The sequence below is a fragment of the Petaurus breviceps genome, unplaced genomic scaffold (genome assembly GCF_028583685.1).
Source record: "Petaurus breviceps papuanus isolate PSGF00001 unplaced genomic scaffold, PetGlider_PUasm1.0 227, whole genome shotgun sequence".
Lineage (NCBI taxonomy): Eukaryota > Metazoa > Chordata > Mammalia > Diprotodontia > Petauridae > Petaurus > Petaurus breviceps.
The window spans coordinates 3,150,370-3,165,573 of record NW_027185896.1 but is presented as its reverse complement, the minus strand read 5'-3'; the positions used below and the strand labels follow the sequence as shown (position 1 = coordinate 3,165,573).

At 37.2% G+C, this 15,204-nt stretch overlaps 1 protein-coding gene across 1 annotated transcript in view; it reads left to right on the top strand.

The window, feature by feature from the left end:
- Nucleotides 1–15,204, top strand: part of ADCY1 (adenylate cyclase 1) — a 363,162-nt gene that overhangs the window by 100,020 nt on the left and 247,938 nt on the right. The window contains exon 2 of the mRNA XM_069095456.1: nt 6,522–6,671. Within this exon, the coding sequence (XP_068951557.1) occupies nt 6,522–6,671 (150 nt within the window). The remainder of the gene's footprint in view (nt 1–6,521; nt 6,672–15,204) is intronic.

The following is a 15,204-nucleotide window of genomic DNA, read 5'->3' as shown; positions in this document are numbered from 1 at the left end:
ATCTATCTATCTATCTATCTATCTATCTATCTATCTATCTATCTATCTATCTATCTATCTATCTATACATCGGTGGTTCTCAAATTTTTTGGTCTCACTTTATACTCTTTAAAAATTATTGGGGATCTTAACAAGCTTTTGTTTATGTGTACTGTTTCTATCAACATTTACCATACTAGAAATTTTAAAATGATATATTTTAAAACTTATTTACTCATTAATTTTAAAAACAATAAGCCAACAATATGTTAACATTAATGTATTTTTATGAAAAAGAACTATATTTTTGAAAACAAAAATTAGCGAGAAGAATAGCATTGTTTGATATGTCTTTGCAAATCTCTTTAATGTATGGCTTAACTGAAGGCAGCTGAATTTTCTTATCTGCTTCTGATTTTAATCCATTATGATATGTTGCTGTGGTTGAAGTGTATGAAGCAAATCTGGCCTCACACAGATATGGAGTTGGGAAAGAGAGGAATATTTTAATATGCAAATAACATCTTAATATTATTATGAGAATAGTTTTGACCTCATAGATTCCCTGACAGTGTGTTGGGGCCTGAGGACCATTCTTTGAGAACCACTGGTTTACTATACATTGTATCATTCCATATTACTTCCTTCCCCATGTTCTTTGATCTAACACAACTGGACTACTTCCTATTCCACATACATAATTCTCCATCTCTGTGTCTGTGCCCTTGCCTTTGTGGTCCCCCAGACACTGCCTCCTAGCATTTGCCTCTCAGAATTCCTGTGTGGGTTGTTTTTTTTTAAAGGCTCAGTTCATACTCTGCAGTCATGAAGCCTTTCTTACTCCCTGCCCTTTGCCATCTGCTTCCACAAACTAAGTTGTATTCAGTTTGTATATATTAGGTTTGTATTATTATGTCCTTGTGAAAATGTGAGCTCCTTAAGGGCAGGATGGGAATGACTTCCCTTTTGCCTTCTGAGACTGTAGCCTGGTTCTTGACAGGTAGTATATTAATAAATGAATGCTTGCTGAAATCAATTGATTGATTTCTGCACCACAAGATCCTTACAACCATACCATGAAGCAGACCTGACATATGTTGCTATTCCCATTTTGCAGATGGAGAAATTCAGACTCAGAAATATTAAATTTAAATGGTTTTCCCCAGGTGGTGTGACTAGTTCTGGAGCTGACTTTTACAGGACAGAGCTGAAATCAGCAAATTCTACAGATCATAGCTTGGCTTCTGTTTTATTGATTGTCTAGACTTGAGAGAGTGATCGAGGGAAATCTTAATAATTCATACTAAAATAAAAAGTGCGCTGTGTGTACATTTTACTTTTTGGAGAACAAGTTGTTAAACATGTATCAGCACACTCCTGATAAGAAGTGACTAAACCAGGACCTTCAGAATTTAGACTTTTGGGGCCCTAGTTCACTGCTCTTTTCAAATGGCTCTGTTGTCTTTGTGGATGGCATCAAGGATAATTGTGTGTGTGTGTGTGTGTGTGTGTGTGTGTGTGTGTGTGTGTGTGTATGTGGAGATGGGGTCAGGAAGGGGGCAGGAGTTGATATGTGAAGGAAAATTTCTTATGTATAGATAGTCCCATGAGTTGTTTTTCTTTTATTTTTCCTTTGCTGGATGGGTATCTCTCTCAGATCATTACTCCTTAATGAAGAGGGGATAAGTTAAGTTGCCCTTAAGTTAGATATGATTCCAGACCTTAACATCTTTCTTATTTGGCTTCTGACACCTCAAGGAAGTTCATTTGTCAGGCTGTGAACTCCTGTTTCATCTTGCCCATGATGGCCTTGATGGACAAGGCCTGACTCTCTCTGCATTATGCACCTAGGTGTATTTAGTACAGTTTTAGAACCTACCCAGTTTTACCCTCCCCTTCTTCTTGTCATGTCTAAAACGATTTGATTTGATGGTTCACAATAACATGTCAGTAACTTCTGTTAGCTTGTTACCATTCACATTTAATAATATCATGAGCCAAACTGACCTAACTGGATTATAATAGTCACCTGCTCATAGATATCAGACCTATATAGTTTATATTCACAACCTAAACAACAAACAGAAAACAAACAAACAAAACCAAGTGAGACCATTGACCTCGACTTCTCAGTCTGGTCTGATTTAACATCTATTTACCAACTGTTTTCTGTAAAACTTGATGGGCCAAATCTTTCCGCATTAAAATTTAATTCTGGGAGTTTCCTCACTAGCAAGAGAAAATCACCAAGGAAACTGGGTATAAAACTGACTTGGTAAATGGTAACCTCTATAACACCACATAAGCTTAGCAGCAAACCCTGCAGACAAACACAACAAAGGAAATTATCATCCAGATGGATCATGTGAACTGTAGTCCCAAAGAGATCCAGCTCCATCCACTCTTGGGCATTCTATTTAAAAAAAAAGTTAGTATCAGCATTTTTCAGTTCCTCCATTTTAAAATGAGGTATTTACTATTTATATGGTTCCACAATCCTATTGATATGTAAAGAGTTTTTATTTGATAGCTAAGGAGCATTTTCTTATTTTATTTTTCATCATAGAAGTATTTTGAATATATTAAACATTCAGTTCAACAAACATTCACTACTTGCTTCCTACAAAGCATCGTAAGACAGAGTCCCGGACTTCAATGAGTTGTTAATAATATTTGTATGTCTAGACAAGAGCTCTACCTAGGATCCCTCTTTCCTGCCCTCCTTCAACCCTGACCAGTTCAAGAGATTGGATCCAGAGTCAGAAAAACTGGGTTGGCCTGACTTTCAACTCTCTATTTCCTGCCTATGTTCATTTGGATGGATCAGTCAAGCCCTTTGATCTTCCTGTTCTTCAACTGTAAAATGAGGAAGCTGGACTAAATGATCTCCATATTCCTTTCCAGGAAGAAATCCAGCCTCCTTCTAAGCTGCAGGCATATAGAAGCCCTTTGGGAGTTTGGTAAAGATCACCTTTTGTATGACCTTTGGCCAACCTACTTGGGGGTGTCTTATGATATGATCAGAATGACTCAGTCCCTTCACCATGGGTATCCTTCCCAACTACCTTAGGATCATCTCTAGGGAGCAAATCCTTTAATCCTTTTTTTTTTTTTTTGGAGGGGGGAAGGCAAGGCAATTGGGGTTAAGTGACTTGTCCAAGGTCACACGGCTGGTAAGTGTTAAGTGTCTAAGGCCAAACTTGAACTCAGGTTCTCCTGACTCCAGGGTCAGTGCTCTATTCACTGCACCACCTAGCTGCCCTTAGGGTGCAAATCCTAATACTCCCTTATCATTAATCAATAATGCCCTGCCATTCCTGTCTTAGTGGGGCTGATTTGATATCAGGCCCTGACCATTCCTAACCCTCCTTGACTGTGGGTCAGAGAAAGAGTCTTTGACTCTATTTTAGCTTTAATATAAATTTCCCCATGTCTGTACATCCAGAGTCACTCCCTACCAGAAGACCACCCATCCCAGCTTGTCCCATCCATTGTCTGAGCATTTCTGGTCATGAGTATGTGTCTCATAGGAATTCCCCTTAGACATATACAACTTCTGGCACTTTGGCAGGACACTATGGCTTATAAACCATGGATAAGGAGTCTGAAAGTTCCAACAGTTGTACCCACCACCCAGGATTCTTCTTAGGATATTTGAAAAGCAAGGGTTGGGAGTATGAAACCTATGTCCCAAGGGGGAAGAGTCTTCTCATTTTGTCAAACTATCTGGACTGGGACTAGAGGCCTTGTCCTGAATCTCATGTCCTTAGATTCCCCTCTGACCGATCTCATAAACAGAGCCAGTAAGGATGGGACATTCCCCTTCCCAGAATAATGCTGTAGTTTTTTTTTTAATGCATAAAATAAAATATATGTAATTAAAAAGGAAGTCAATTATATTGAAATGCAGTTATCAAATTATTTTTAAAACAATAAGTTCATTGCCCCCCTCGGGTTAAAAACCCCTTTTCAGGATAATATTTTAAATGAATATAATAAAATATATGTATAATTTAAAAGGAATCCAAATATATGGAAATATTATCAAAACATTTTTAAAAATAAGCATTCATGGACCCTCAGGGTAAGAGCCCTTGCTAATGGGTCTCACCAAGCTGGAAAATCTTCTAGTGTGTGTCTGGTGACATATTGCACAGCTGTTGTTCTAGACCTACCTCTCTGGGTGTGAGAAAGCTAACTGCCAGAAAATTGTCCAGCAGGAGTTAGTAGCCAGTGTGGTGCTGAGGTAGAAGGCCTGCATTTGATTCTCCCCATCAGCAGTTATTAGTTTGTGAGGCCAGGTAGGCCATCGAATGTCCCTGGGCCTCTATTTCCTTATCTGTAAAATGAAAAATTTGGACTCAAGTGGCATTCAAGGACCCCTCCAACTCTGAATTCACGATCTTGTGAATTGAATTTTCTAGCCATAACTCATGAAAGGTGAAGAGACTGTGATCTGTGTTGGTGAGGATATATATAAATTTACATACATATACATATGTGTACATATACACATATACACATACATATATACATGTATATGCATCATGTGACTCCCAACTTTATCATAGAACTGAAATCCTTGAAATGTTTGCTGCCAATATCATTGTTAATTACATTTATTAAATTTTTTTTTTTGCTTTTTGGAGGGAAAATGGGGGTTAAGTGACTTGCCCAAGGTCACACAGCTAATTACATTTATTAGCGAGAAATAAGACCTATGAGTCTACAGAAGTTTTGGGCACAACTCTTACATCCAGCGGGACTAGTTCTTTTCCTCTCATATATGTGAAATAACTGAAGTAGGAAATGAACACTCCTCTGCCCTTCAAACCATGGCTTCCTCTTACAATTCTGATGGTATTTTAAATTACTCATTTACCCTAAGCCTTTGATCTTCCCCACTCCCCCAACCCCCCCCCCAATATTATTTCTTTTTACTATTTCCTGAACAATGTTGTTCTTTTTCCATCTGTACACTTTGGTTTGCCATTTCCTCAACTAGAATCCATCCTCCTTCCCAGCCCACCCAAGCCTATAGGGAGTCCCACATCTCTTCTGCCTTCCAGTAGCATTTAGCTCTATGCCATTGATTTGGCAATCAGTCCCATACTACTTCTGACATCTCATATTGTTATCTTCAACCATTTTCACTATTTTCTCTCTTCTGTTATTTAAGTATTCCCATGTTTATGCATTGATCACATTCCAAATTCTTTCAAGTTAGAGAGCAGGTCTTACGATGTTTCTTTGTATTGCCCACAGAACCTTTGAGGTTATCTAATTCTGAGTTGAACCTGATTCAGGCCAGTCCCCTAATATTTTAGACTAAATATTAGAACAAAATGAGGTGCTTGTAAATCATTCACCATTTATCAAAATGAGATTTATTTAGCTATAGCATGAGAAAGATATTCAATAAAGATAGGTTTTGTATACACCTTGAATTGATTCAGTTGAGCTTATTTGCCTATATCATAACCCTAGAAGTCATGCCTCTGAATGTCTCTAGAAGGTCTTTAGGCTGCTTTGCAAAAAAAGTGATGTCAAGAGTCTGAACCTTTAGTCCCTTGAGCCAACCAAGTCTGATAGAATGTGTAATATTTTTTTTTTTTGGAGTGGGAAAGGCAAGGCAATTGGGGTTAAGTGACTTGCCCAAGGTCACACAACTAGTAAGTGTGTGTCAAGTATCTGAGGTCGGATTTGAACTCAGGTCCTCCTGACTCCAGGGCTGGTGCTCTATTCATGGCAACACATAGCTGCCCCATAAATACTTGTTAAGAAAAAAACATTAGCTTAACTTATGAGGAAGAGGGGTTAGGATATTGTTTCTACCATATTATCCAATAAAAGCATATTGATTGAATGCTTAATCTCAGGGACTGGTACTTCTGGGTTCCTTGCCATTTGTGGAGAAACAAAAGAGGGCAAAGTAATCACATATCCCCAGGAAAGGTTTGAGAATGGCCTTTCTCTGCTCATCTTTGAAAATTATGCTCCCTGGGTGTGACTGTCCATTAGAGGCTTTGAGCCTTTTTTTGTAACGTGTTTAATTAGACTTATTACAAAATAAATATTTACCTTCTCTGGGAAGCAGCATTTTTCTGGCATTATTCATGTGTCTAAAAAAAATCAGCCTCATATTAGAGGTTGCCTCTTGTTTTGGCCTAATGTCTATTATATCCTAGCAGATGGTAGACTACCTTATCTAGCACTCACCGGAATCTGCTACAGTCAATCAGTCCCATTCACAGGTACTCCCTTATGTCTGATTCTGCTACAGGGTTGTAGGCTAAGCCATGAAATTATTCAAATGTGAAGCTTTCTTTACAAACTCCTAAACAAAGAACCCTGTCACCACCACTCCTCGTTAGAATCCCTATCTTCTAAATGTGAGCTTGTTGAACACTAAGAAAATACTTTGGAAACTGAGAATTTCTGGGCCAGATTGAACGCATTCTTTGTGTGTGAAAGAGAGAAAACTGAAATGTTATGAAAAATCTGCACATTAAAATATTTCTTTTATTTTTTTTTCTTTACAGCTTGGGGCAAATGCTCTGCTTTTTGTCAGTGTAAATTTGTATGGGGTCTTTGTGAGGATTTTGACAGAAAGGGCTCAGAGGAAGGCTTTCCTACAGGCCAGGAACTGCATAGAGGACAGGCTGAGGCTGGAAGATGAAAATGAAAAACAGGTCAGTTTCCAATCACTCTTGGTTTCTCCATCTTTTTTTCTTTGGCCTTAGTAACACTGAATGTATGCATTGAGTGCTCAAATAAAAGACACATGTCTTTAATTTTAACATGCTTCAGTTTAACTTGGTTTCATGGCTTCTGGGTACCAGATATTCACTTATATCCTATTCTGGAAGAGAATGAATTAAATGACATAATTTTTTTTTTCTAACACATACAATGGATAAAGAGTATGTATTTATTTGAGGGGCTTAATAATTCATTTATTGTGTAATTTTGTGGTAGGAACCCCCAGTGTAGAAATGCTCCCTACCAATATAGATTGGCAGCTCCCTTGTAACTTTTAGTCTTATAGTTATCTAGGGCATGGAAAAGTTAACTGACTTGCCTTGTTATCATGGGTCAGAGACAAGACTTGAACCATAGTCTTCCTAATGCCATAGCTGACCCGCTATCTACTATGCCATGTTGTTTATTCTGTGCTCATTATGCTGGCTAGAATATATTAGCTATCAAGTTCAAAATATAATAGAACTTTATAGGAATTAAAAGAATTCAAAATAAGACCTACAACTCAAGTAGTATATGGTTCCATCTTTACTCTAATAGAAATGTATTATCTTTTAAAATATATATATTCTAAGGAAAAGGTAACATTTGGAAGATTCTCAATATTTTGACTCTCAAATTCAAGGTATAAACCTTGGGTAAGAAAGGGAGAAAGGAATCAAGATGCCAAATATTCTCATATTAGATGAGTTGGAATAAGGAGAAGGCAGCCCCATTTGTCAGCACATGGGAATTCAAAGGCAAGTGTGATTAGGAGAATCACTTCTAAATAAAGTTTATTGTTTCCAAAAGTTTGATTAGACTCCAATTGGTTACTTCTTATTTGAAGAAAGATATGACTCGTTTGGAGGAAAGTTTCCTGGACAGCTTTAAAAACAATTATTGCTCATTTTCCTGGGAATAGGCAGCTAGGTGACTCATGGATAGTGCACTGGGCCTGGAGTAAGGAAGATATGAGTTCAAATCTGGCCTCAGACACTTACTAGCTTTGTGACCCTGGCCAAGTCACTTGCCCAGTTTGTCTCAGTTTCCTCATGTGTAAAATTAGCTGGAGAAGGAAATGGCAACCTCCTCCAGCAACTTTGCTAAGAAAACCCCAAATGGGGTCATGTAGAGTTGGACACGACTGAACAGGAAGAAAAGGCAGAATCTATTTCTAAATAATGATGATTGGTGTGTTTAACTATTAAAAAAAAGCCATAAAGCCTGCTCACATGTGGAAGTATAAATGATGCATATTTTAAGGCTTTGATTTAAGTTGTGCACTTCTAAATAATAAATTAAAATCTTGACCCAAATTCTTATTCAGTGCTTATTTATGTTTCATTGTTTTCAGTTCATTAATCTCCTCCAGACTCCAACAGTGATATGTGTTTTGTTAGGTTGGGAGGAAAATGGAATGTGAAATATTATAATATATTCTGTACTTTTGTGTTGCATTTAACTTGAGAAAATTCCAGGGTAAAAAAAAAAGAGATAGAGAGTACTGTGTACTTATTACTGTATACTTTGCTATTCCAAAAATTTAGGGCTGTATAGAATATTGGTAGTTTGCTTGTTTCTTTCCTTTATTCTTTCTCTTCCTCTCTTTTTGTTGCCCTCCCTCATTTTCTCCCACCATCACCCTTTGCCTCTCTCTTTTTTGTTCTTTCTTCCCACTTAGCATCTTGGCTCCATATAAGTCATTGCTTAGCCTTTTTGCTAGTGCTGAGCCCTCACTCACCAAGTTGTTAATTCCACATCATAGATATTTGCTGGGAAAATGGCAAACTACCATTTTTTGAGGCTCTCAGAAAATAGTTCATGAATTCACTTTTAATTTACAAAAGCTGAATAGGAAGAAAATAATTTGGGAAAATTATTTTTGTGCCTGTGGCAATTCAATTGCTAGAGGTAGAATGAGGGGGTTTGGAGCAAGTGCTGAACAGAGGAGTAAGGCTGAGTGTCCTATGTAGGAGAAGCTCAGCTGATAGATAGTGATGGGGAAACAAGGAATAATTCTTGCAAATGCATTGTTAGCTTTCTTTGTTCTTATGTTAGAGAAGAAATATGAGTACTTTGAGCACTTTCTAAATGTTGGTGTTCTACAAAATTCTATTTTCCCTATCTCAGTTATGCCTCTGCTACAGAATGTCTCAGTTCCTTTGCATTTGTCCCATTTGTTTTAAAATTTTAAAATATTTTATGATTGCTAATCTCACTGATTGATTGTTCCAATGTTACATTAAGATGATCATCTCTAGTGGTGTATAAGTTAATTGGGACACGATCAAGTAATTAAATGTATTGATTTGCAATAAATATTACATCCTTTTACATCTTAAAACAAAACCTTTTAATCTGCAATATTTCTTTTCTACAACCTCTTGTTTTGCATGATTTAGCAAGGAATTTATAAGACTTTGACAAATATTGTTTATCTTTTTCTGTAGCTCATATTTTAAGGTGGCTATTCCAACTCCCACTCATGAGGTGAATTGGGTCCCCAGAACATCACTACTCCCTCGAACCTCTAGAGGGAACCCTGAGGGATTGAGTTTGGTTTGTTTTATGCTGTTTAATCTGTGAGCTCCCACTGGTATGCTTGCCATTGTGATTAAGGGTTGATTGTCAATTAGCTTTTAGAAAGGGATATTTAAAAAAATTTTAATTACTGTACCACCTTTTAAAATATACCTTTCTAAAAGCTAATTGATAACCCATAATCACAATGGGAAGCATACCAGTGGGGGCTCACAGACTAAATAGCATTACAGTAAGATCAGTTGGTACAAAGCATCCAATAAAAAAAATGAATCTGTGACATTCTCCAAAAAGTACATGTAAAGTCTAGGGGAAAGTGTTCTCTTTAAGAGATCTAAATTTTACCTCTTTTCTTGGAGTAATATCCATACTTAAAAAACACAGACTTAAAAACACGACAAAAGAGAGCAATGAAATGAATATGAACAAGTTTAGGACCATCAATATCACAAAATGGAATCATATCAAAATTATTCCTTGCCCCAAGAAATTTACATAACAGTATATTCCTAAATATCTACCTAAATCCATACAGCAAAATTATATGAATTTTCCTCACCTTATTTTGGGTGTATGTATCTCTAGTTTCCTTCCCATGGTTGATTTCTTACATCCTATAGGAGGTTAGCTCATTCAAAGTCCCTCCCCCCCCCAAAAAAAAATCATTTTCCCATTTTGTTGGGAGGCTAGAAAAAAGGTATGTCAAGACTCTGCTCATGTTCTGTAGTTATTATTTTAGGCATATTTAGTTATATATTTTAGCTATATTTTACATATTTACCATCTTATATATCAAACTCTGTTGATGTTTATCTGTTTTTTTTGTCAGTTAGAAAAAAATTTAATGTTTGTTCTTCCTGCCATTGATGGGGATGGGAAGTGAGATCTCTGCAGTTATGGTGTGTTTGACTCTTTCACTACTCATTTCTTGACTCAGTTAAAGTAACTGGCAATAGGACTTTTGAAGTCATCTCATTATGTGTCTCTCTACGGGGCTGTTTGTCAGTTTGTTTTTAGACTGAATTACTACACAGAAAAAATAAAAGAGCATCCCTCTGTTCGTTTGCTTGTATTTGAAGAGTTTGTTTTCTTTGCCTTTCTGTAGGAATGAATATCAGGTCCAAAGATTTTGCAACCAGAGGTGCTTGTGAAGCATGAAAAATTCATGGCCACAGTACATTGGGGACTTTTTTTTTTGCTTTGTCTGGGTTTTTCTGCTAGTTGTTTGCTTTTTTTTTTCTTTTAAAGACTCTTAACAGGAGGACAAGAATAAAAGGGTGCCATGTCATTACTAATTATATTATATCTGCTCCCCAATTAAACACATTAGATATTGATAGAATATTATCAGAGACTTCTAAAGTTACATTGCCCACTAATTTACCTCCAGTTAAATCCTGCCCATGCAACCACTGCATTTAAAGGATGGGAGAGAGGGTGATAGTAGTTGCATGGGGTAAGAGATATGTTTATTTCATAAATTTTTTTTTTAAGTAAGCAATGGACTTTTTGCTTGAGGGAATAGAATTAAATCTGGTGATGCCATGCTAACATTTTTCTTCGAAGGATATATAAGCTTAGCTCATCAATAATGAAGCTTTCTTCCCATCTCTTCATGATAATGATAAAAGGTTTGGGGAATTAGGGGTGGGCTGTCGGCTATCAACTGATTTCTTAACTCTATGTATTTTACTACCTAGTGGGTTTGCTTTCTGAGAATGCCCTCAAAACTTTCTTGAACTGAGCCAGATATGCAAGAAGAGGGTCTTCCAAGGGATCTTATCTCAGAGGACCCAGCCCCACTACTGTGTTGGAAATTTCTACAATACAGTTGTCCCAGATTGCTTACAAATGTTAGTGACAGACATTACAGATATGGAAAGTGTTGTCTTTAAATGTGCAAGCAGAATCCTTCCAAAAATAATCTTTGACATCATATAGTCTAGCCCTTTCATTTTATAGATGAGGAAACTGAGGCCTAGAGAGGGGAAATAATTGCTTATCTGAAAAGTGTCAGCTTTGACTCAAATTTAGGTCTACCTTGCCCTCTGTTATACAATAGCAAGACTAGCATTTATGCTTTAAAGTTTATAAATATCTCATTTTATCTTCACAAAAATCCTGGGAGGTTAGTGCTATTATTATCCTCATTTATAGATAAGGAAACTGAGACAGTTTAAATAACTTGCCCATGGACATACAACTAGTGTCAGCCTGAATTTGTCCTCTGGTCTCTCTGATTCCAGGTCCACTGCGCCACCTAGCGCCCACTCCTCTGCTTCTCTCTTTTTTCATTCCTTTCCTCTTGCCTTCTGTCCTTTTAATTTTCATGCATTTCTCCCTCAACCATGCCTCCTGGTTCCACCCCTTCCTTCCCATCTCTCATCCTTTGATCCAAAAAGGAGTCCTCTTAGTAATCTAGTATAATTACTAAGACATTAATTATAAAGAATGATTAAGGCAAAGTGATACTCTAGTCTTAGAGAAGAAAAACAAATGAAATATCTCCAGTTCCTAGGTCTACTAGAAACTGGTAAGGACCAATCATAGACATTTATTTCCCCTAATTTCTATTTGAAGGAAGAAAGAAAAATACAGGGAGGGAATACCTGTAGGGAGGTAGATGGGGAAGAGTAGCTGTCCAGCAGGATCAGCAGATAACTTGGTGATTGTCCTCTCAGCCTTGTTACTCCCATCTTACACTGGAGGCAGTGAAGGATCACAGGAACTCAGTGACTCCTTCATGGTTGTACAGGGAGTGAGCATTAAGGGTAGGGTTGAAACCTAGGTCTTATCTCAAGTCCAGTACTCTGTACTTGCGCACTCTGTTTTTTATGTTTTCTTGAGTGTGGTCATCTAGATTTTCGTTAGAGCACTGGATAATCTTAGAATGCTCTTCTGTCAAAGACATGTGCTATTCTATGTGTTCTGCTTAATGATTTGTCTCATAAGGAGTGTCTTAAAGTGATAAATGCACACGGCATTTGTTGTTGGCAACCTTTTCTGACTATTCTTGGCAATAGGAGGGCAAAAAGAGATATATTTTTTAACAACGATTGGCTCTTTTCAAATAAATCTTGCATAAAAGGGATGACTGGGAGGGGGAAAGGAAGAGATACAGGAGGAAATTTACGAGTTATAAAAACAAAAGGCATCAGTAAAGTCTTACTTTGAAAAAGTCTAATTCTTTCAAATCATCCTAGTATAGTGGAAATTTCCTTGAATTTCAAGTCAAAAGACTGACTTTAGAGTCAATTCAAACCTGGGTTTGAATTAGTCACATTACCTCTTTGGGTCTCAGTCTCCTCCTCTATAAAATTAAGGTACTGGGATAAATAATATCAAAATTTACTTCTAGATAAATAACATCAAAATTTACTGTTATTTTTAAAGTTTGATGTTGAAAAAATGTTGCAAGTTGCTGAGAAAGGGTATTTTATAGGATTTATTTACTAAGGAGTGTTTCCTGATGGGTTTGGAGAAGACTGGAAAGACAGCATTAGGCTCTACATCAAAGGAAATATGAAGAATATACAAGTTTACTTTGAAAAATATTTTAGATCCTTAGTCTAAGTTACTGAAACATGGGGAATTCCTCCAAATGGAGTTGGTAGAAAGTTCCAAATTGTTCAAATAGAGTAAACATTTATTAAGCACCAACTCTGTTAGGTGCTTAGAGAAATATATAATTTATAATAGACATCATAGATAGGATCACAGATTTAGAGTTGGAAGGGACCTTAGAAGCTGGAAGGACCTATCTAGTCCAGTCTTACATTTTATCATTGAGAAAAGAGATGTTAAATTAATTATCCAAGATTGAATAAGTAAGAAATGGTAGAAGCAGGATTGAACCCAGACTGAACTCTAATTACAAACTGAGCCTTTTCTGCACTGTGCCACTATCAGGAAGGAGTGGAATGGCCCAGGCTTATACTATGTCTCTAAGAGATGGAAGTTTATTGCAATAATGGCACTAGGAGGGAGACACATTCTATTCAGATTAGCAAATCATATTTAGTAAGTACTTAGGACTGTGGAGCTTGGTGCTACATACTTGAGATGTATTGGCAAAAATGTACTGGTCCTTCAGGAGCCTAAATTCTCCATGCACTTTTCTGATTATTATTTTTTTTTAATTACTATGGTGTATACTTTGGGTTATCATTGTGGTATTTATGCTTTGGTTCTCCAAGTAACATTTTGCCTCAGTGCAAAGAACAATGGGCATAGAAGTATCATCATCATAGCTAGCATTTATATAATACCTACTATGTACCAGGCATTGTGCTAAACATGTTGTTTAAAGCATTGTGTTTTAAAAATTTGACCAGATGGGGAAGGTAGGTGGCACAGCGAATACAGCATTTGCCCTGGAGTCTGGAGGACCTGAATTCAAATCCGGCCTTAGACACTTGACACACTTACTAGCTATGTGACCTTGGGCAAGTCACTTAACACTAATTGCCTTGCCTTCCTCCTTCAAAAAAAATTTACCTCTGACACTTGTTAGCTGTGTGACCAGACATTTAGCTACCAAATGCCTCAGTTTCCTCAAGTATGAAATGGGGTTATCCTCCATATTATATCTACCACTTAATAGCACCTACCTTCCAGGGTTATTGTAAGGATAAAATAAGATAATATTCATAAAGCACTTAGCACAGTGCCTGATATAGTCTAAGTGCTTAATAGATATTTATTCCTTTTGCCTTCCCTTACCTTGTCAACCAGCACATCAACATTTATTTCATGCTTTCTTTGGGCTAGTGGGAGTTAGGTATGATCCCTGCTTTCATAGAACTTATAATGCAGTAGAAAGACTGCTATATGAGGCCTGAGGGGAAGATTGTTACCAGTTGGGGACACAGAAAACACATCTACTCTACTCCCACCCCCCCCCAAATTTTCTACATTGCTACCCTTCTTCACTCACATAGATTATTATAGTTTTGGAAGAGACCTATCAAAACATTTCAGCTCTTACAATGTCGATCTATAATTCAATTTCTACTGTTCTCATTCCAGTGACAAAAAAAAAAACAAAACAAACAACAGCACACATTCCTTCAACAGATAACTTGTTTCATTGTGGAAAAAAAAATTACTAGAAGCCTCCCCCCCTCCACCCTCCTACCCCTTATTCAAAGCCGTAAATGGCTTCCCTGAAGTACCAAGTTCTCACCAAATTCTATTCCTTGGTACTGGTTTTTGCCAATTTGTATAGCACGGTAATTCTACTTGGCAGGTGTTCACATGTTTAGGCTAGCTATTATAACTTCCAGGTTCAGTATGCCTAGGTCCTTCAGATGTTTGTCATGGGATGGAGAGGTCAGATCCTTCAGTCTCTTAGCTGCCTTCCTCTAGGTGAATTTCTGCTTGTCAGTGCTTTCCTTAGGATTTGGGTCACAGAACTGGTTGTGATACTATGGATATGATTTGGCCAATAAGAAAAGGAATGTGGGCCTGTGAGTCTTCTTGACCAACATCAACGTTTTGTGAGGAAAAACAACACTCACTTATACACGCATAGCAACTCAATTTTATTATAAATACATCTCTTAAGTCAGAGAAAACATGACCCATTGAATGGAACGCAGGTTAGGAAAGTCTGGTTTCAAATGTTATGTCTCTGGCTGAGTAACCCTGGAGCGAGTCATTTAAAATCTCAATATCTCAGACAACTCTCTAAATGTGTAAATTGCAGAACAGTTCCTGATATGCATTATTAGAGGGAATTTTCTCACTTGGAGTTCTGTACACCAGGGAAATAAAAGATCTGGACCCAAAACAAAACAAAACAAAACTGTCAAATCCATAACTACTGTGTCTTACTTTGGTATAGAGTAGTTTTTATAAATGCTGACAGTCATCAAAATACTGTCTCTCTCTCTCTCTCTCTCTCTCTCTCTCTCTCTCTCTCTCTCTCTCTCTCTCTCT